We start from the raw sequence: 20,362 nt of genomic DNA on the forward strand, positions 1-20,362 counted from the left end.
CTGCAGTTTCCCCCGCCACCACACGAGGGCGCCCCACAGAGAGGCGGGCGGGTGGGAGCGCCCGGCCCCCCCCGGAACGCGGGGACACCGCGGGGACACCGCGGGGACACCGCGGGAGGGACGCTCCGGGGACGCTCCGGGGACGCTCCGGGGAACATTCCGGGGGACATTCCGGGGGACGCCCCGTGGGGGCTCCGGCGCCGATGGCGCCCGCGCTCTCGGCCCGTCACGGAAAAGGCGCCGCCGCCGCGTGATGACGCAGCCGAGCGGCCAATAGCGAGCGGGCGCGGCGCGGTGACGTCGTAACCGTGCGCCTCAGTGGCGGCCCGTGCGTGGGGCCGGGGCGGGAGAGGTCAGAGAGGGCCGGGAACGGGAACGGGAAATGGGAATGGGAACGGGAACGGGGATGGGAACGGGATCGGGAATGGGAATGGAAACGGGAACGGGGATGGGATCGGGATCGGGAATGGGAACGGGAACGGGGATGGGATCGGGATCGGGAACGGGGATGGGAACTGGGAACGGGATCGGGAATGGGAACGGGGACGGGATCGGGGATGGGGATGGGAACGGGATCGGGAACGGGATCGGGAACGGGGATGGGAACGGGACCGGGACTGTGGGACACGGGGGTGGGGAAGCGGGCCCGGGAAGGACCGTGGGGAAGCGGAACGCAGCGGGGGAGGCCGGGAGCGGGGGCGGCGTCCCGGCGCGGGCCCGTTCCGACGCCGTTCCACCGCGCAGCCGTCCCGGGATGCGGCGCTGAGCCTCGCCCATGGCCGCGCGCCTGCTCCGCCGCTGCTGCCGCCGGCTGCTGCCGCCCGCGCCCGGCCCGGGGCCCGGCCTGCTCACCGGCCATGGACCTGCTCTGCTCACCGGCCCGGGGCCCGGCCTGCTCACCGGCCATGGACCTGCCCTGCACACGGGCCATGGACCTGCCCTGCACACGGACCCGGCCCGGGCGGCCGAGGGGCCCCGGGCGCGGGCGCGCGAGGACGGCGAGGAGCAGCGGCTGCGGGAGCTGATCCGCGCCGCCGGCAGCCCGCAGGAGCTGCTGCAGCTGAGCCACGGGCCCGGCCTGAGCAGCAACCTGGCGGCGCTGGCCATCGGCCGCCTGGCCCGCATGAGCGGCGAGCAGCGCCTGGACAGCGCCGGCCTGCGCGGGGACCCCCGCTTCCAGCGCCTGCTGGCCGTCCTGGACACGCAGGTGGGCTGGGGACAGGGCTGGGAGCGCTGGGGACAGGGCTGGGAGTGCTGGGGACAGGGCTGGGAGTGCTGGGGACAGGGCTGGGAGTGCTGGGGACAGGGCTGGGAGTGCTGGGGACACACCTGGGAGTGCTGGGGACACAGCTGGGAGTGCTGGGGACACACCTGGGAGTGCTGGGGACAGGGCTGGGAGTGCTGGGGACACACCTGGGAGTGCTGGGGACACACCTGGGAGTGCTGGGGACACAGCTGGGAGTGCTGGGGACACACCTGGGAGCGCTGGGGACAGGGCTGGGAGTGCTGGGGACAGGGCTGGGAGTGCTGGGGACACACCTGGGAGTGCTGGGGACACAGCTGGGAGTGCTGGGGACAGGGCTGGGACTGCTGGGGACACACCTGGGAGTGCTGGGGACACAGCTGGGAGTGCTGGGGACAGGGCTGGGAGTGCTGGGGACAGGGCTGGGAGTGCTGGGGACACAGCTGGGAGCGCTGGGGACACACCTGGGAGTGCTGGGGACAGGGCTGGGAGTGCTGGGGACAGGGCTGGGAGTGCTGGGGACAGGGCTGGGAGTGCTGGGGACACACCTGGGAGTGCTGGGGACACACCTGGGAGCGCTGGGGACAGGGCTGGGAGTGCTGGGGACACACCTGGGAGTGCTGGGGACACAGCTGGGAGTGCTGGGGACAGGGCTGGGAGTGCTGGGGACAGGGCTGGGAGTGCTGGGGACACAGCTGGGAGCGCTGGGGACACACCTGGGAGTGCTGGGGACAGGGCTGGGAGTGCTGGGGACAGGGCTGGGAGTGCTGGGGACACAGCTGGGAGTGCTGGGGACAGGGCTGGGAGTGCTGGGGACAGGGCTGGGAGCGCTGGGGACACAGCTGGGAGTGCTGGGGACAGGGCTGGGAGTGCTGGGGACAGGGCTGGGAGTGCTGGGGACAGGGCTGGGAGCGCTGGGGACACAGCTGGGAGTGCTGGGGACAGGGCTGGGAGTGCTGGGGACAGGGCTGGGAGCGCTGGGGACACACCTGGGACTGCTGGGGACAGGGCTGGGACTGCTGGGGACACACCTGGGAGTGCTGGGGACACACCTGGGAGTGCTGGGGACAGGGCTGGGAGTGCTGGGGACACACCTGGGAGTGCTGGGGACAGGGCTGGGACTGCTGGGGACAGGGCTGGGAGTGCTGGGGACAGGGCTGGGAGCGCTGGGGACAGGGCTGGGACTGCTGGGGACACACCTGGGAGTGCTGGGGACACACCTGGCAGTGCTCCTGGGGACGGGGCTGCAGTGGCTGGGTCCCTCCAGCGGGTTCAGGGCGCACCTGGGAGGTGGCACAGGTAGAGGAGCAGTGCCCCAAATCCTCGCTGGCTGCCCCTGTCCCACATCTGCACCACACCTGTCCCTGTGGCAGATGTGTTGGGTGCGGAACGTGGCTGGTGGCCCTGTGTCACATGTGTCTCTGTGTCACACCTGTGCCCGTGTCCCTGTCCCTGTGCCATGCAGATCTCACAGGTGTGGAACAGGCCTGGTATCCCTGTTTCACACCTGTCCCTGTGTCCCTGTCCCCGTCCCCGTCCCGTGCAGATCTCGCAGGTGTGGAACAGGGCTGGTGTCACTGTTTCACACCTGTCCCCGTGTCCCTGTCCCTGTCCCGTGCAGATCTCGCAGATGTGGAACAGGGCTGGTGGCCCCGTGTCACACCTGTCCCCGTGTCCCTGTCCCGTGCAGATCTCGCAGGTGTGGAACATGCCTGGTGTCCCTGTGTCACACCTGTCCCCATGTCCCTGTCCCTGTCCCGTGCAGATCTCGCAGGTGTGGAACATGCCTGGTGTCCCTGTGTCACACCTGTCCCCATGTCCCTGTCCCATGCAGATCTCGCAGGTGTGGAACAGGGCTGGTGGCCCCATGTCACACCTGTCCCTGTCCCGTGCAGATCTCGCAGGTGTGGAACATGCCTGGTGTCACTGTTTCACACCTGTCCCCGTGTCCCTGTCCCTGTCCCGTGCAGATCTCACAGGTGTGGAACATGCCTGGTGTCCCTGTGTCACACCTGTCCCCGTGTCCCTGTCCCCATCCCGTGCAGATCTCGCAGGTGTGGAACAGGGCTGGTGGCCCCATGTCACACCTGTCCCCATGTCCCTGTCCCTGTCCCGCACAGATCTCGCAGGTGTGGAACGCGCCTGGTGGCCCTGTGTCACACCTGTCCCCGTGTCCCTGTGTCACACCTGTCCCTGTCCCCATCCCGTGCAGATCTCGCAGGTGTGGAACAGGGCTGGTGTCCCTGTGTCACACCTGTCCCCATGTCCCTGTCCCTGTCCCGTGCAGATCTCGCAGGTGTGGAACACGCCTGGTGTCACTGTTTCACACCTGTCCCTGTGTCCCTGTGTCACACCTGTCCCTGTCCCCATCCCGTGCAGATCTCGCAGGTGTGGAACAGGGCTGGTGTCCCTGTGTCACACCTGTCCCCATGTCCCTGTCCCCGTCCCGTGCAGATCTCGCAGGTGTGGAACAGGGCTGGTGGCCCCGTGTCACACCTGTCCCCATGTCCCCATCCCGCGCAGATCTCGCAGGTGTGGAACGCGCCGCTGCTGCAGCTGCTGCGCAGCCTGCCGGCGCTGGGGCTGGCGCGGGGCGGGCGCCAGGTGCGCTCGGTGGAGCAGGAGGTGCTGTGGCGGCTGCGGCGCCTGCCCCTGCGGCAGCTGGTGCAGCTGGCCGAGCAGCTGGCGGGGCAGGGCCACGACGGGCTCCTGCTGCCCGAGGTGCTGCGCAAGCTGGAGCTGCGCTGGACCGAGCTGGACGGCACCCGCACCGTGGTGACGCTCATGGCCAAGGTGGGACACCTGTCCCCCGCCCTGATGGAGCGCCTGGAGGACAAGGTGGGACCCGCACACCTGGGCGTGGCAGGGCGTGGCTCGCTGGGGGGGAGCCGGGCCCTCAGCCTGGGCTGGGTGGGGTCACCTGGGCTCAGCAGGCCCTCCTGGGGTCACCTGCGCCACCTGTGCTCTGTCTCCCCTCTCCCACCTGTGACCTGTCTCCCCTGTCCCTGTCTCACCTGTGCCTGTGTCCCTGTCCCCTGTCTCACCTGTTGCTGTCCCTGCCAGGCCCTGGAGCTGGCCAAGCAGTTCTGTTCCTGTCTCACCTGTCCCTGTACCTGTGCCAGGTTCTGGAGCTGGCCAAGCAGTTGTGGCCCTTCCCTGTGTCTCTGTCCGTGTCTCCCCTCTGTCCCTGTCTCACCTGTCTTCCTTGTCCCCTGTCTCCCCTGTCCCATCTCACCTGTCCCTGTCTCCCCTGTCCCTGTCCCTGCCAGGCCCTGGAGCTGGCCGAGCAGTTCTATCCCTGTTCCTGTGTCCCTGTCCCCGTTTCACCTGTCCTGTCTCACCTGTCCTGTCTCACCTGTCCCATCTCACCTGTGCCTGTCCCTGCCAGGCCCTGGAGCTGGCTGGGCAGTTTGATTCCTGTCCCTGTCTCACCTGTCCTCTCTCCCCTGTCTTGTCTCACCTGTCGCTGTCCCTGCCAAGCCCTGGAGCTGGCCGAGCAGTTCTATCCCTGTTCCTGTATCCCTGTCCCTGTTTCACTTGTCCCTCTCTCACCTGTCCCATCTCACCTGTGCCTGTCCCTGCCAGGCCCTGGAGCTGGCCGAGCAGTTCTATCCCTGTTCCTGTGTCCCTGTCCCCGTTTCACCTGTCCTGTCTCACCTGTCCCATCTCCCCTGTCCCATCTCACCTGTGCCTGTCCCTGCCAGGCCCTGGAGCTGGCCGAGCAGTTTGACCCTGACGAGCTGCGCCGCGTGGCGCTGGCGCTGGCGCTGCAGCAGCGCCGCTGCGTGCCCCTGCTGCGGGCCCTGTCCTACCACCTGCTGCAGAAACCCGCCGAGCTGCCCCTGCCCGTGCTCACCGACCTGCTCTTCGCCTTCAGTGAGTGCCAGGGGCCACTGCGGGGGCTGGGGGCAAATCCACGGCTCCGTGTCGCTGTCCCGGGGCTGGGTGTGGGGGCGGCCAGGTGAGCTTTGAGGTCCCAAACCTCTCCCGGGCAGGTGGGGTGAGGGAATCCAGGTCAGCTCTGTGTTGCAGGTATGGAACCAGGGTCATCGGGGACGCCGTTCTCGGTGTCCTGTCATTCCAGGTGTCCCAAATCCCTGGGAGTTCAGCCTGAGGCCATTCCATCACCCTGGGTGTCCCCTGTCCCTCCCCAGCTCACCTGGAGCCCCTTTAGGCACTGGGAGGGCTCTGAGGTGTCCCTGGAGCCTTTCCTCTCTGGGTGACCGTTCCCAGCTGTCACCTGTGGCGGGGGGGACACAGGACAGAGGTGCTCGGAGCCCCCTGTGCTGAGCTGTCCCCCCTTGGCACAGGTAAGCTGAGCTTCCAGCAGCCGCAGGTGCTGCACCGCCTGTCCCTGGAGCTGCAGCCTCACCTGGGCAGCCTGAGCCCGGCTCAGGTGCTGCGCTGTGCCCGCTCCTTCGCCAGCCTGCGCTGGCTCAGCCGGCCCCTCGCCGAGGCCATCGCTCAGGTGAGGCCTGGGGGACAAGGGGGGACCTCACCTGGCCATGGGGGAGGCAGGGGACACTCACCTGTGCAGGGGGTGTTGTCACCTTTCGCAGCAGGAACCGGGCAGAGCAGGTTCCTCTCACCGGTCTGGGCCGTTGTCACCTGGGAGCAGGTGGCAGTGAGGGCCCCTCCCTGTCCAAGCTCTGTCACCATTCCCAGGGGGAATCGGGGATCATTTCCCACTGGATGTGGCTCCATCCAGACCCTGCAGCTGTGACTGCTGCTGCTGGTTCCGTCCCAGTTCTGTCCCATTTCTGTCCCATTTCACCTCTCTGCACGTGCCCATCCAGACTGAGACATTCCAGGCCTGCCCTTGTAGCTGGATAAGATCCCAGGGATCCCTCACCCCTGGTGTCCCACCCAGCACGGTCCCTGCTGATGTTCCCAACCTTTTCCTTGCTGCTCCTCTCCCAGCTTCCTGCCACTTCTGGCCCAGTTCCTTCCAGGTTCGTGCCCCTGCTCTTTCCATCCACGCTGGGGTGTTTCAGAGCTTGCCCTCGTGCCTGGAGAACGTCCCGAGATTCCCTCACTCTGGTTTTCCCACCTGGGAGGTGTCTCTGGCTGATGTGTCCAACCTCTCCCTCCCGTCCCTGTTCTGGACAGCCCCACATTCCCGTTTTTCCCACAGTACTGCCTGGACAACACGCAGAACCTGTCCGTCACCCAGCTCTGCGGGGTCCTCGTGTCCTTCGCCCGCCTCAACTTCCAGCCCAGCTCCAGCGAGGAGTTCTTCTCCATGGTGACGTCCCTGGGATCCCGGAATTCCCGAGTGGTCTGGGTGGGGAGGGACCTCAGAGACCCCCCCGCAGCTACAGATTCCTTCCCCAGAGCCTCCCAAATTCCCCGTTTTCCCATGTCCTGGCACTCCAGGTGTCCCAAATCCCTCCCAGCTCCCACTTCCAGCACCGGGAGAGGCCCTGGAACCCCCTCCAGGTGACCCCCCCAAGCTGTCACCTGTCCCGGAGCGCGGGTGTCCCCCTGGCACGTTCCCGTGGGAAAGGGGCTGTTGGATGGCTGAATCCGTGGGGCGAGGGATCACCCGGGAGGGGCCCTGCGGCCCCCCCCGAGGGACACCTGCGTGATCCGTTCCCCGCGCAGATCCACGAGCGGCTGCAGGGGCAGGAGCAGCAGCTGGACATGCACCTGCTGACGGATGTGGTGTGGTCCCTGTGCGTCCTGCAGCAGCCCCGGGCCCCCCACCTGCGCCAGGTGCTGTCCCCCGAGTTCCAGGCCCGCCTGCGAGGTGAGCCCCGGCAGAGCGGGGATTCGGGATTGGGCAGGAGCTCGGGCGGGGCGGGTGGGTGGGGTCACCTGTCCCACAGGTGCTGCTGGCAGTTCTGGCAGCTGCAGCCCAGTCAAATTCGGTCCCTGTCCCCCCATGGCGGGGACCGGCCACCGGCTGCCACAGCGACCTCCGTGCCCACGTGCCCCGTGTCCCCTCCCGTGGGACCCGGGGGGCGAACGCCACTGGAGACACGGAATCTGGGAGTGCTGGGGCTGGGGGGGCTTCTCAGGTGCTGGAGTTCACCTGGGGGTACAGCCTGTCCCAGGTGTCACAGCCCCACGGCTGCTGAGCCCTTTCCAGGAGGAATATTCCCCACATCCCACGCGGGCATGCCCTGGCACCGCCTGGGGCCGTTCCCCTGGCCCTTGGGTGCCATCTGAGCCCGGGGGACACGGCCCCCGTGCCAGGTGCCACATCCAGGCTGGGGCTGCACAGCCCTTTCCATGGGGAATGTTCCCACTGCCTCCCCTGAGCCTTCCCCGGCGCCGCCAGGGGCCGTTCCTGTGTCCCTGGGTGTCACCTGAGCGCGTCCCCACCCGTCCTGCAGGTGACACCTCCCCGCGGGCGCAGAGCTCGTGGCTGAAGCTGCTGCACATCAACGCCACGGCCAGGCTGGAGGCCCCGGGCTACGAGGGGCCCTTCCTGCCCCCCGAGGTGCTGGGGAGGGACGGGGACAGGGACAAGGACAAAGAGAAGGCCACCCCCCTGCAGCGGGGGCTGTGGGAGGCACTGCCGGGGGCACTGGGGGGCCACGACCTCGTCCGGTACAACGTGAGCACAGTGTACGGCTGGGACATTGGTGAGTGCCACCCGCTGCCACCCCCGGGCCTGTCACCCGCCTGGGCACCTTACACTGCCACCCCCGGGCCTGTCACCCGCCTGGGCACCTTACACTGCCACCCCCGGGCTTGTCACCCGCCTGGGCACCTTACACTGCCACCCCCGGGCTTGTCACCCGCCTGGGCACCTTCCAGTGCCACCCACCTGGGCACCTTCCAGTGCCACCTCCCTGCCCTGTCACCTGCCTGGGCACCTTCCACTGCCACCCGCCTGGGCACCTTCCAGTGCCACCCCCGGGCCTGCCACCCACCTGGGCACCTTCCAGTGCCACCTGGCACCCCCCCCGGCCCTGGCACCCCCACCCCTGCTACCTTCCCCTCTGACCCCCAGTCCCCCCAGCCCTGTCACCCCGTTACCTTCCTCTGGCACCCACCCTGTCACCTTTCTCTGTTACCCTCCAGCCCACCCCAGCCCTGTCACCCGCCCTGTCACCTTTCCCTGTCACCCTCCAGCCCTCCTGGCTCTGTCACAGCCCTGCCACCCCCCTGTCACCCTCTTGCAGCCCAGTCAAATTCGGTCCCTGTCCCCCAGTGTCGGGGACCGGCCACCGGCTGCCACAGCGACCTCCGTGCCCCGCACGTCCCCTGTCCCCTGCCGTGGGGCCCGGGCAGGCGGATCCCCACGGACACGGCCCTTCCCGGGGTGGGGTCAGCAGAGCCCCCGGGTGGCTCTGAGTCCCCGTGTCCCCCCTGTCCCTGCAGATGCCGAGGCGGTGCTGGACAGTGACAACAAACCCCTGCCCGTGAGGGACTTCGCTGCCCCCCACTTGTCCCACTCCGAGGGGACAAAGGCACTGCCACCGGGGGCCAGGAGGTGGGTGGGGACAGCAGGGATGGGGGACGGGGGAGGCAGCAGAGGGGAGAGGAGGGGACAGCAGGGGAGGAACGGGGAGGGGATGAGGAGGGGGAATAGGAAGGGTCAGTGCGGGAGGAGAGGGAGAGGAGGGGACAGGGGACAGGAGGTGATGGGAGGGGCAGAGCTCAGGCGCCGCGGGGCGGGCTCGGGGTGCCCGCGCTCAGTGGCCGTCCCCTGTCCCGTCCCCTGTCCCCAGGGTGGCCGTGCTGCGCTGGGAGCTGCCGCAGTTCAGCTCGCGGGGCCGGGAGCTGCTGGGCCGGGGCTCGCTGGCCCGCAGGCACCTGCGAGCCGCCGGCTTCCTGCTGGCCGAGGTGAGCGCCGGGAACACCCTGGGAGCAGCTGCGTGTGCCCCGCCCTGCCACCCCGCCCAGCCCGGCCCCACGGGACACATCCACACCCAGCCCTTTCCAGGAGAAATATTCCCAAAAATATTCCCCGAATGCCTCCTGAACCTCCCTCTTGGGAGCAGAGCCCAGCCCCCATCCTGTGAGGTGCCCCCAGGTGTGGCCTCACCTGTGCCCAGCCCAGGGGACGGTCCCTGTGCCTGTGGCCACCCTGGTGGCGGCAGCCGGGTGCCACTGTCCCCCTGGCACAGCTGGGCACAGCTGGCTCCGTTGGGACGGAGGCACTGACACCAGCCTGAGCCTGGGGCTCAGCAGGGATGAGCCACCGTGATCCCCCCGGGCCACCTGCCAGCTGCTGGGGGGGACAGGGGTGACAGGGAGGTGACACAGACGAGCTGATCCTGTGGGGTCATCCAGGATTAACCCCTGGGGGTAATTATAGCCCGGGGGGGAGTGTGACAGCCACGTGTCACCCCCCGGGGTCACTGTCAGCCCCTGGTGTCGTTGTCACTCCCCTGGCAGTGTCACTGTCGCACCTGGCTGGGTGGTGGCACGTCCCAGGGTGGGCACTGGGACCCCAGATGGGTGCTGACACTCAGGTGGGTGCCATGGCACAGCCGGGGCCAGGAGGGGACACAGCTGGGACGCCCTGGGCTGCTGTCACACCCCTGTCCCCTGCAGGTGCCCCACTACGAGTTCCTGGAGCTGAAGCTGGAGCGGCAGCGCGTGGCCTACCTGAAGGACAAGGTGGCCAAGGCCCTGGCCAGTGACACGGCCGGTGACACGGCCACCGACGCGGCCACCTGACCCGCCCACGTGGCCTCCTCACCTCAGCCAGGTGGCCGCGTCCCTGTGCCAATGTGAGCGGGTCACCACGCCCAGGTGGCCCAGTGGCTGAGCCCAGGTGGGCACGTCCCCACAGCGAGGTGGCCACGTCACCAGGTCACCGTGCCTGGGTGGGCACGTCCCCACAGCAAGGTGGCCACGTCACCAGGTCACCGTGCCCGGGTGGGCACGTCCCCACAGCAAGGTGGCCACGTCACCAGGTCACCGGGCACGTCCCCACAGCGAGGTCCCCGTGTCCCCGTGTGGCTCCAGTGCTGCTGCTCCGTGTCACCAACGGCTCAAATAAACCCAGAACTGTACAGGGATGGTGGTGGCCATGGTGGCACAGGGGACAGGTGGCACTGGGGACGGGTGACATTGGGGATGGGTATCATTGGGGACATGACATTGGGGATGGATGTCATAGGGGACTTTGGGGACGGTGGGGATGGGTGGCATTGGAGACACATGACATTGGGGACAGTTGCCATCGTGCCGGGTGTCATTGGGACCAGGTGACATCCAGGCTGATGATGTAGGAGCTAGTTGGCATCATGGCCAGGTGACATTGGGGCTGGGTGACATTGGGGCTTGGTGGCACCTGGACAGGTGACATGGGAGCCAAGTGACATCCGTGGCGGTTGGCATTGGGGATGTGACATGGGGGAGTGACAGTGAGGCTGGGTGACATTGGGGTCGGGTGATAGCAGGGACAGGTGACATTGGGGCTGGGTGACATCAGGCCTGGGTGACACTGGGTGGGTGTCAGTGCCATCAGTGTTGGTGGCATGTGGCTGTGCCCGCGCCCCCCGTGTCCCCCAGCCCTGTGCCCGGGGCCGCCGGTCTGAGCCGGGATCGGCGTCAGGAGCCACCGGCCTTGATTCCCGATTATCCCGGGATTGTCCCCGGGGGGACGGGGACAGGGACGGGGCTGGCTCCGGGCTGGCCGGGGGTGGGGAGCAGGGCAGGCACCGGGGGTCTCTGACTGGGAGGGGCACGTCCCGGCTGGAGCCCCCACCGGGTCCCCCGTGACCCTCAGGCCGCGAGTCCCCGCACGGGGCAGGGGGACAAAGGTGGCTCAGGACGAGCCTGGGGGGGACAAAGGTGGCTCAGGACGAGCCTGGGGGGCACAAAGGTGGCTCAGGATGAGTCTGGGGGGCACAAAGGTGGCTCAGGACGAGCCTGGGGGTGACAAAGGTGGCTCAAGACGAGCCTGGGGGGGACAAAGGTGGCTCAGGACGAGCCTGGGGGGACAAAGGTGGCTCAGGACTAGCCTGGGGGGCACAAAGGTGGCTCAGGACGAGCCTGGGGGGCACAAAGGTGGCTCAGGACGAGCCTGGGGGGCACAAAGGTGGCTCAGGATGAGTCTGGGGGGCACAAAGGTGGCTCAGGTCGAGCCTGGGGGGGACGCACCGCGGCCAGGAAGGGCTTTGGAGACAGATCAGCGGCCACCTGGCCCCGGGACCCCTCCGGCCCCCCGGGAGGGGGACGCGGGCCGGCGGGGGGGGACACCCGGTGCCGGGGGGGGGACACGGCGGGGCGGGAGCTGCTGAGTCACCGCCCGGGGCTGTGCCTGGCACCGGCAGCGCGGGCACGGCCAGCCGGGGGGGACAATGCCCGCCCTCATCCCGCACCCCCGGTGCTCCGGGGACACGCGGGGGGGACGCGCGGCTCCCCCCCCCCCCCCCCGCTGTCACCACGCCCGCGCAGACGCTTTGGGGGGGGGCTCCGCCCTGTGTCCCCCTCCCCAATTCCGCCCAGGACACCGCGGGCTGCTCATCCCCCTTTTTTAGGAGACAAAGTGGGGGAAACTGAGGCCGGGCCCCGCCCTCGCGCCCCCCACCCGGAGCTGATGCAAGCGCTGGGTGGGCCCGGCCACCCCCCCCCCCCCCCCCCCCCCCCCGCCGCCGCAGCGCCTGGCGCCCGCCCCGCGCCCTCCGGCACAAACCCTCTATCGCGACAGAGCCGGGGCCGCGCGGGGCGCGACTCCCGCTGACATCAGGCGGGCCGGGACCCCCGCCCCCGCCCCAGCCCCGCTGATGCTCCGGCGCCGCCGCCGCAGCCGCGTCCGCCCGGCCGAGCCGAGCGGGGGGAGCGGGGGGGGCCGGGCCGGGGGGGGCCGCGGGCAGCGCCGAGCCCGGAGAATCCCTGAAATCCGCCGGGGGGGGCGGATCGGAGAAGGAGAACGGGATGCCGGAGGGAGCGGAGGCAGGTGAGGCCGGGGGGAGCGGGAGCGGGAGGATGAGGAGGGAGCGGGAAGAATGGGAGCGCAGGGATGGGGGCGCGGGATGGAGCCGGAGAATGGGGATGGAGCCGGGGCGATGAGGATGGAGTGGGGGGGGATGAAGGACGGAGCCGGAAGGATGAAGGACGGAGCGGAAAGGACGGAGCAGGAGGATGAGGATGGAACGGGAGGATGGAGCCGGCGGGATGAAGGACGGAGCAGGGAGGAGGGAGCCGGAGCCATCAGGATGGAGATGGAGAGATGAAAGGCAGAGCGGGAGCCATGGAGGGCTGAGGGATGTAGGGATGAGGATGGAGCTGGGGGATGAAGGACGGAGCAGGGAGGGCTGCAGGATGGGAGGATGAGGATGGAGCAGAGGAAAGGTGGATCGAGGTGGGGGATGAAGGACAGAGGTGCGATGATGGAGCCGGAGGATGAGGATGGAGCTGGGGGATGAAGGACAGAGCCGGAGGATGAGGATGGAGCGGGGAAATGGGGAGCAGAGCGGGAATGCCGGAGCGGGAGGATGAGGATGGAGCGGGAGGACGCGGCCCGGCCGCGGCTCTCGGCAGCCGCCACCGCCCGGGCTCCGGGCCTGGCACAACCGGGGGGCTCCGGCCCGGCCCCCCCGGCGGGGCACGGGGCACTTGGGGGACCTCGCTTCGGTGTCACCACCCTCAACCCCAGGAACCCAGCGGGGGTCGGCATCGGGTTGTGCCCCCACCGTACTGGAGGGGCTGAGCCTCGCCCCCCCCTCCGCAGCACCGTCCCACCCCCATGGTGGGAAACTGAGGCACAGCCCAAGGTCACCCCACACCGGTGTCCCCGGGGGGCCACTGTCACGTGTCGGGGGGGGGGGCTGGGGACAGCCGGGAGAAATCGCCAGGGCCATCCGCACCTTCCTGCGGGGCTGGCGGCAGCGGCGAGCGGGAGAGGGACACACCCCAGTGTCACCCTCCCCCTGTGCCTCAGTGCCCCCCCAGAGCTGAGGCTGGGCGTCCCCAGGAAAGGGGTGAGGTTTGTGCAGGGGGGGTCGGTGGGACAGGAACAGAGGGGACCCCAAAACAGCGCCCAAGGCGCGGGGCAGCCGCGGCCGGGCAGGGACGCGCTGAATTAACGGGGTCCCGGCAGCCCCCCCCCCTTATGAGGCAGAGTCCCCCCCAAAACGGCACCGGGGGTGTCGGTGGGACAGGACCCCCCCCCCTTTAATGAGCCTTTCGGGGGTCACCAGCACGTGGCGGGGGGGTTGTGCCGGACTGAACCATTTCAGACTGGGGGGGGGGGGGGGGGGACAGCGGCACCTGCCCCGCGCAGACCCCGCCAGGCCCCGCCCCCTCCCGGCTCCCCCCGCGCCGCCCCTCCCCCCCCCCCGCGCCGCCCCTCCCCCCCCCGCCCCTTTATAAGGCCCGGGGGGCGGCGGGGCCGCGCTGCAGCCGGGGCCGGGGGCGACCGCGGCTCCCACCGCCCCATGGAGCCGTCCCCGGGCGCCTCAGGTGACGCGGGGAGGAGCACAGGTGATGGGGGGGGGGGCGCGGGTGGTTTTTTGGGGGGAGCGGTGGGCACGGCAGGGCTGAGGACCCCCGAACCGAGCGCCCCGGGGAGGGGGCTGTGAGGGGGGACGCGCCCTCCGCCCCCCCCCACCCCACTGAGGGGGGGTCTGGGTCGGGGTCCCGCCTTGGTGCAACCGCGTGCCCCCCTCAGAGAGGGGTTTGGGGACGGGGTGATGCTGCTGTCCCCCCCCCCAACACCTCCGTGCCCCCCAAACCTCTCGGGACCGTCCCGCAGGTCGCTGATGGGGGTCACCCTGTTCTCCCACCCCAGCCCGCCCCCAGGGCACTGCCCTGGGTGTCCCCCGTTCCTCCGTCACGGGGTGACCCCGGGGGGGGCTTGTGGCACTCAGGGCTGTCCCCTCTCCCCACGGTGACCCCGGGGGGGGCCGTGGCACTCAGGGCTGTCCCCTCTCTCCGCAGCCCCCTCGCCGATGCCCGCGACCCCCCCGCCGATGCCGGCCAAGGAGGAGGCTCGCCCCCCGCCCGAGGGGGCCAGCTGTGACCCCGGCCCCGCCGCCGCCGCCCCCCCCGGCTCCCCGTGCCGGCCGCCGCCGCCCGCGGACCCGCTGGACACCCGCATTGTGATGGGGGAGGAGACGCGCTGCCCCCCGCCCGAGCCCCGGGGGGGGCCCCCCGTGCCTTGTCCCTTCCCCGCGCCCCCCAAGGAGCCCCCCCCGGGCCGCCCCCCGCGCTGGACCCCGAGCTGTTCTTCACGGCCCCCTCGACGCCGGTGCGGGCCGGGGGGGCGCGGCCGCCCCCCCCCGAGGAGCCGACGGACGGGGACAGCGAGGGGCTGTGCTCGCCCCCCACGTCCCCCTCGGGCTCCTACATGACGGCCGAGGGCGGCAGCTGGGGCTCCTCGGGCACCGCCAGCACCTCCCCGTCCTGCTCCCCCAACCTGGCGGCCGAGGCCGAAGGCCTGGGGGAGGCTGAGGGCGAGGCCGAAGGTCTGGGGGGGGCCCTGGTGCTGCCCCCCGGCCTGGGGGACCCCCCGGCCTTCCCCCCGCTGTCCCCCGAGGAGGAGGATGACGATGATGATGATGATGAGGACGGTCCCTTCGCCCCGCCGGGCTGTGCGGATGATGAGGATGATGATGATGATGAGGACGGGCGGACGCCGGAGGAGGAGGAGGAGGAGGAGGGCTCGGGGCTGATCCCGGCGGCGCTGCTCCCGTTCCGCGGCAGCCTCCTCTTCCAGGCCGAGGCCGTGGAGATCTCACCCCGGGCCCCCGCCGAGGAGGAGGAGGAGGATGAAGGCAGCACCTCGGCGTCCTTCCTGCGCTCGCTGTCCGAGAGCTCCATCCCCGAGGGGGGGGACGAGGCCTTCGCCTTCCGCGACGACACCGACGCCTCCTCGGACTCGGCCGCCTACGACGGGGACGAGGACGAGCGGCTCTACGGCAGCGAGCGGCACGCGGGGGACGCGGCGACACCGCCGGGGACGCCCCCGGCCTCCCCCGGCCCTGCCGGTGTCGAGCTCCACCTCCGTGCCGGCTCCCCGTGCCGCCCCGCCCGCCGGGACGCGGCTCCCGGATCCTCGGGGACGCCCCTGGCACCCCCCGGAGGGGACGCAGAGCTGGACGGCGACGCCTTTGTCACCATCACCGGGGCGTGGCCCCCGCCGGAGCCCCCCGAGGAGGAGGAGGCGGCAGCCGCAGAAGGTTCTGGAGCGGCGCTGGGCCAGGGACCGTGCCCGGAGCTGGCAGTGACCGACCCTGTGCCCCAGGCCCCTGTGCTCTGTGCCCGGGACCCCCAGAGCCACCAGCTGGGGGGGACCAATGGGGAGCCCCAGGATGGCCCTGGGGGTGACAGTGATGGTGACAATGACCTTGAGCTCAGCGCGGGGACAGTGGGGAGCCCTGACGGCCACAGCGAGCCGGACTCTGCAGCCACCGGCCTGGTGACACCGACCCCCCTGGATGACAGGGACACTGCGGCCAGTGACGTGGTGACACCAGTGACACCCAGCCTGATGGACTCGGTGGCCGCTGACCTGGTGACACCGACCCCCCTGGATGACAGGGACACTGTGGCCAGCGCTGTGGTGACACCAGTGACACCGACCCCCCTGGATGAGAAGGACGCTGCAGCCACCAGCCCGGTGACACCCAGCCCGCCTGACGAGCCCGACACTGTGGCCACTGACACGGTGACACCAGGGACACCAACCCTGCTGGACGAGCTGGACGCTGCGGCCGCTGCTCCGGTGACAGCCAGCCTGACGGACAGCACAGCCACCAGCCTGGTGGCACCCAGCCCGTCAGATGCTGCAGCCCCTGATGTCGTGGCATTGGTGGCACCCAGCCCCCCAGATGAGCCGGACACCGTGGCCACTGACCTGGTGACACCAACCCCACTGGTGGCACCCGGCTCCCCAGATGAGCCCGACACTGTGGCCACCAGCCTGGTGACACCAGTGACACCAAGCCCACCACATGAGCTGGGTATCGTGGCCACTGACCTGGTGACACCGGTGACACCCAGCCTGCTGGACAAGATGGAAGTTGTGGACACTATCCTGGTGACATCCACCCTGAAGGATGCTGTGGCCACTGACTTGGTGACATCAGTGACACCTACCCTGATGGCCACTGCGGCCACCAACCTGGTGACATCAGTGACACCACCCGCCCTGGATGAGAGTAACCCTGCGGCCACCGACCTGGTGACATCGGTGACCCCTGCCCTGATGGACACCACGGACGCTGCCCCGGTGACCCCGAGCGTGACGGACACCAAACCGGTGACATTGGTGACACCAGCCTCCCAGGATGAGCCGGCCACCGTGACCACTGATGCGGCGACCCCCGGCCCGGTGGACACCGTGGTGGCCCCCAGCCCCCTGGCCGCTGTCCCTGCCCCGTGTCCCCCGGCCCGGGCCGTGTTCCCCGTGGCGCCGGCAGCCGGGGTGGCCCCATCCCACGAGTCCCCGGCTGTCCCCCCGTGTCCCCTGGCGCAGGCGACGCTGTCACAGCGCCCTGGGGATGTCCCTGAGGAGGGGGGGGACGCGGCCACCGCCTCGGCCGAGGATTTGCCCCCGGAGCTGCCGGACGCGTCGCGCTCCCGCGCCGACTCCAGCTTCGTCACCGGAGAGGCCCCCCCGAGCCCCGCCGGGCCCCGCGGAGAGCCCGAGGAGGAGGAGGAGGAAGAAGAGGATGAGGATGCGGCCCCCGCGCCCCCCTCGCCGCAGTTCACGGCCTCGGAGCGGGAGGTGTTTGTGGGGACCCCCCCGGCCCCCCCCGAACCGCTCCCACCACCCGGTGCCTTTTCGGGGCGCGGGGCCGGGCCGGGTGTCACCGCCCCGCTCCGGGGGGCCCCGGGGGTCCTGCCCCCCGCCCCGCAGGAGCCCCCCACCCCCCGGCCGGGCCCTGAGCCCCCCGGCCATGCTGCAGGGGACACCGATGCCAAAGTCCCCCCGAGTCCCCCCGGCCCCCCCGAGCAGCAGGAGGAAGAGGAGGCCGCGGGGGGGGTCGCACCCAGCCCCCTGCCCGCCGCGGGGGCTCGGCCGGGGCCTCCTCCTGCCGAGCCCCCCTGCCCTGCACCCCCCAAACTCAGCCAAGTGCCTCCTCCTGCCGCCCTGGCCCCCAGCCCGCCCAGGCCCCCCCCCAGCCAGGAGCCCCCCCCGGGGCTGCCCCTCTCCAGGAAGCACCTCGAAGGTAAGAGAGCCCCCCAAACCCCTCATGGCTGTGGGGCTGGGCACTGCCCACGGGGGGACTCTGGGGGTCCCTGGGTGGGTGCGGCCACACGGGGGGGTTTGGGGGGCACCACCAGCTCAGCCCCCCCCACTGACCCCTTGCCATGGGTGTTGGGACCGGGGTGGGCAGTCAGGGGAGCTGGGGGTGCCTTTGGGGGTCCCAGGGAGGGCGATGGGGGTGAACAGGCGGGGCTGAGCCCCCAGAGGGGTTTTGGGGGGCCCCCAGCTCAGCCCCTCTGCCCTCTCAGCCCCCCAGCCCTCCCCGCAGAAGGAGCCGGAGCCCCGGGGCCGGGCAGGGGGCCCAGGGGCTGGGGGGGGCCGGGCCCCCCCCCGGGGGTCTCTGCAGTCGGAGTCGAGCTCGTCCAGCGAGGCTGAGGCCCCCCAGCCCCCCCCGGCCCCCCAGCGCTGCCAGCCCAACCACCGAGGTGAGGGGGGGTCCCGTGGGGTACCCCCGCCTTTGGGGGGTCCGGGGAGCCCCTCTCACCCCCCCCCCTTTTTTACACAGGGTCCGGGAACGAGTCCGAGAGCAACGACGAGTCCATCCCGGAGCTGGAGGAGCCCGAGGGCTCGGAGCTGCCCCCTGCCCAGCCCCAGGTGGGGTTTTGGGGGGTCGGGGGTGGCGGGGACCCCCGGGCTGTGGGGGCCCCGCTGACCCCACCTCTCGCAGGTGCCCCTCGGCCACGCCCTCGGCCCCGGAGAGGAACCGCTCAGCAAAGCCAAGCAGAGCCGCAGCGAGAAGAAGGCCCGGAAGGTGGGGGGGGTCCCTGGGGTGCCCCTTAGGGTTGGGGTCCCATCCCAGGGTTTGGGGAGGGGGGGGGTCAGTGCTGGGAATTTGGAGGGGCAGGTCCTCACTCTGGGGTGGGACTCACCGTGGGCTGGGGGGGCCCGTCCTGGCCGTGCTGAGGGACAGCATCCCCCATCTCTGGCTCTGTTACCCCGGGGATTTGGGGGGCTGCGGGGGGCTGCGTCTCCCCCGGCTGCTGTGCCAGGGTGCGGGGGGTCACTCTGTGCCCCCCCCCCAGGCCATGTCCAAGCTGGGGCTGCGGCAGATCCACGGCGTCACACGCATCACCATCCGCAAATCCAAGAACATCCTGTTCGTCATCTCCAAACCCGACGTCTTCAAGAGCCCCGCGTCCGACATCTACATCGTCTTCGGGGAGGCCAAGGTGGGCTCGGGGGGCTTTGGGGGGGGGAGCTGCTGGCTCGGGGGGGCGCCGCGGTGACCCCGCGTTTCCCCCAGATCGAGGACCTGTCCCAGCAAGTGCACAAGGCAGCGGCTGAGAAGTTCAAGGTGCCCCTGGAGCACTCGGCGCTCGTGACCGACGCTGCTCCCGCCCTGGCCATCAAGGAGGAGAGCGAGGAGGAGGAGGAGGTGCGTGCTGGGGGGCTCTGAGAGCCCCCCGGGGTGCCGTGGGGGGGGGGTGACAGTGCTGTGACCCCGGGGTGGCCGGGACAGGGTGGAGGTGCAGGTGTTGAGCTGGGCATGGCCGAGGCGGAGCGGCCTGGGAGGGGTGCGGGGGGGTCTCTGGCGTTCAGGGCTGGGTGTGTGCCACGGGGGGGGGTCTCACAGCGCTGTGCCCCCCCCCCAGGTGGACGAGACAGGGCTGGAGGTGCGGGACATCGAGCTGGTGATGGCCCAGGCCAACGTGTCACGGCCCAAGGCCGTGCGGGCCCTGCGGCACAACAACAACGACATCGTCAACGCCATCATGGTGAGTGGGGGGCTGTGACCCTCCTTTTCCCGGGGGAATTGGGGCTGTGATCCCCCCCCTCCTTTTCCCGGGGGAATTGGGGCTGTGCCCCCCTCCCCCTTTTCCCGGGGGAATTGGGGCTGTGACCCCCCCCCTCCTTTTCCCGGGGGAATTGGGGCTGTGACCCCCCCCCTCCTTTTCCCAGGGGAATTGGGACTGTGACTCCCCCCCTTTTCCCCAGGGGAATTGGGGCTGTGACCCCCCCCTTTTCCCAGGGGAATTGGGGCTGTGAGCCCCCCTCCTTTTCCCAGTGGGAATTGGGGCTGTGACCCCCCCCCCCTTTTCCCAGAGGAATTGGGGCTGTGACCCCCCCCTTTTCCCCAGGGGAATTGGGGCTGTGCCCCCCCCCCCTTTTCCCAGTGGGAATTGGGGCTGTGACCCCCCCCCCCTTTTCCCAGTGGGAATTGGGGCTGTGCCCCCTCTCCCCAGCAGGAATTGGGGGTGACCCTGGAATTCCTGCCTCTGCTCTCTCCCACAGGAGCTGACCATGTAGCAGCCGGGGGTGTCCTGGCCCCCTGTATAGATGCACAGAGCCCCCCCAAATCCTTCCTGCTGCCCCCCATCCTCCTCCTGGCCCCCTGGACTGCTCAATAAAGGCCTCCTGCACCCCTTGGATCGCACCTCGCCTCCCAGGCCTGATTTTGGGAGCTTGGGGAGCCCCTTTTCCAGCAGTGGGATGGGGGGGCAGCGCCCGGGGGTGTAACTGGGAATGGGGGAGGTGCAAGGACAGGTTTTGGGGGAGTGGCAGCACCCCAGGGTGCTCCCAGCATCCTTGGGGATCAGGGATACCCCCTTCCCTTCCAGAGTTGGGGCATGGCAGAGACCTGGGATGGGAATGAAGCCCCTGAGCTCCATGGGCTGGGAGGGGAGGGAACTCTTGGTTCCCAAATCCCAGGAGTCTCAGGGACCCTCTCCTGCTCCCCATTTTCTTGGTGTTGGAAGGGGAAAGGCTGCAGGAGGGGACACTCTGTGTCCCCCAGGTGAGTCCCCAGAGGTGCCTCAGCTCCTGGGACACCTGAATTCCAGAGGGAGGGGATGGGATACCCCTGGGGAACGAGGGGGGGGTCACCAGTGGGGCACTGGTGTGGGGGGACACCCCAGGGTGGGCAGTGTGAAGGGGGCAGAGGGGTTACAGGCACTGGAGGGGATTTGGGGCCTCTGGAATGTGCTGGATCACCAAAGTGCTGAGTCAGCATCTGGCTCCAGAGGGGGGGAGGTGACAGAGCCCCCCGGTGTGGCTGT

The 20,362-nt window shown here is 70.1% G+C and overlaps 3 protein-coding genes and 2 non-coding genes across 5 annotated transcripts; all 5 read left to right on the forward strand.

Annotated features, from left to right (window-relative positions):
- Positions 1 to 261: 261 nt before the first annotated feature.
- On the forward strand, positions 262 to 10,218 carry TBRG4 (transforming growth factor beta regulator 4). The gene is made up of 11 exons (XM_053936630.1): positions 262 to 352; positions 745 to 1,207; positions 3,767 to 4,081; positions 4,948 to 5,119; positions 5,554 to 5,711; positions 6,378 to 6,488; positions 6,848 to 6,992; positions 7,582 to 7,833; positions 8,576 to 8,687; positions 8,926 to 9,040; positions 9,755 to 10,218. Exons 2-11 carry the CDS (start codon positions 776 to 778, stop codon positions 9,878 to 9,880), a joined length of 1,938 nt encoding a protein of 645 aa, XP_053792605.1. The 5' UTR covers positions 262 to 352; positions 745 to 775; the 3' UTR covers positions 9,881 to 10,218.
- On the forward strand, positions 7,095 to 7,219 carry LOC128801883 (small nucleolar RNA SNORA5). The gene has a single exon (XR_008435270.1). It is a non-coding gene; the product is annotated as a small nucleolar RNA SNORA5 (small nucleolar RNA).
- LOC128801890 (small nucleolar RNA SNORA5) lies at positions 8,372 to 8,487 on the forward strand. The gene has a single exon (XR_008435271.1). It is a non-coding gene; the product is annotated as a small nucleolar RNA SNORA5 (small nucleolar RNA).
- A 1,602-nt stretch (positions 10,219 to 11,820) lies between the features above and the next one.
- LOC128784910 (rRNA 2'-O-methyltransferase fibrillarin-like) lies at positions 11,821 to 14,272 on the forward strand. Its single transcript, XM_053936813.1, has 2 exons — positions 11,821 to 12,110; positions 14,093 to 14,272. Exons 1-2 carry the CDS (start codon positions 11,938 to 11,940, stop codon positions 14,172 to 14,174), a joined length of 255 nt encoding a protein of 84 aa, XP_053792788.1. The 5' UTR covers positions 11,821 to 11,937; the 3' UTR covers positions 14,175 to 14,272.
- On the forward strand, positions 14,178 to 19,740 carry NACAD (NAC alpha domain containing; the record flags this gene model as incomplete). The annotated part of the gene is made up of 8 exons (XM_053950940.1): positions 14,178 to 17,328; positions 17,615 to 17,791; positions 17,872 to 17,960; positions 18,034 to 18,117; positions 18,389 to 18,535; positions 18,610 to 18,741; positions 18,959 to 19,081; positions 19,599 to 19,740. Coding segments are annotated over 8 exons (3,918 nt in total), but the record flags the coding sequence as incomplete, so codon positions are not given.
- Positions 19,741 to 20,362: the final 622 nt, after the last annotated feature.

The sequence above is a fragment of the Vidua chalybeata genome, chromosome 1 (assembly GCF_026979565.1).
Source record: "Vidua chalybeata isolate OUT-0048 chromosome 1, bVidCha1 merged haplotype, whole genome shotgun sequence".
Lineage (NCBI taxonomy): Eukaryota > Metazoa > Chordata > Aves > Passeriformes > Viduidae > Vidua > Vidua chalybeata.

What these genes read in the sequence shown, in the direction of transcription:
- LOC128784910 (XM_053936813.1), top strand. Translation starts at nt 11,938, where the DNA reads ATGCTCCGGCGCCGCCGCCGCAGCCGCGTCCGCCCGGCCGAGCCGAGC. An exon ending in GCCGGAGGGAGCGGAGGCAG is followed by an intron (nt 12,111 to 14,092) that starts GTGAGGCCGGGG and finishes CTCTCTCCGCAG; the next exon opens with CCCCCTCGCCGATGCCCGCG.
- TBRG4 (XM_053936630.1), top strand. Translation starts at nt 776, where the DNA reads ATGGCCGCGCGCCTGCTCCGCCGCTGCTGCCGCCGGCTGCTGCCGCCC. An exon ending in GCGAGGAGTTCTTCTCCATG is followed by an intron (nt 6,489 to 6,847) that starts GTGACGTCCCTG and finishes TTCCCCGCGCAG; the next exon opens with ATCCACGAGCGGCTGCAGGG. An exon ending in GTTCCAGGCCCGCCTGCGAG is followed by an intron (nt 6,993 to 7,581) that starts GTGAGCCCCGGC and finishes CCCGTCCTGCAG; the next exon opens with GTGACACCTCCCCGCGGGCG.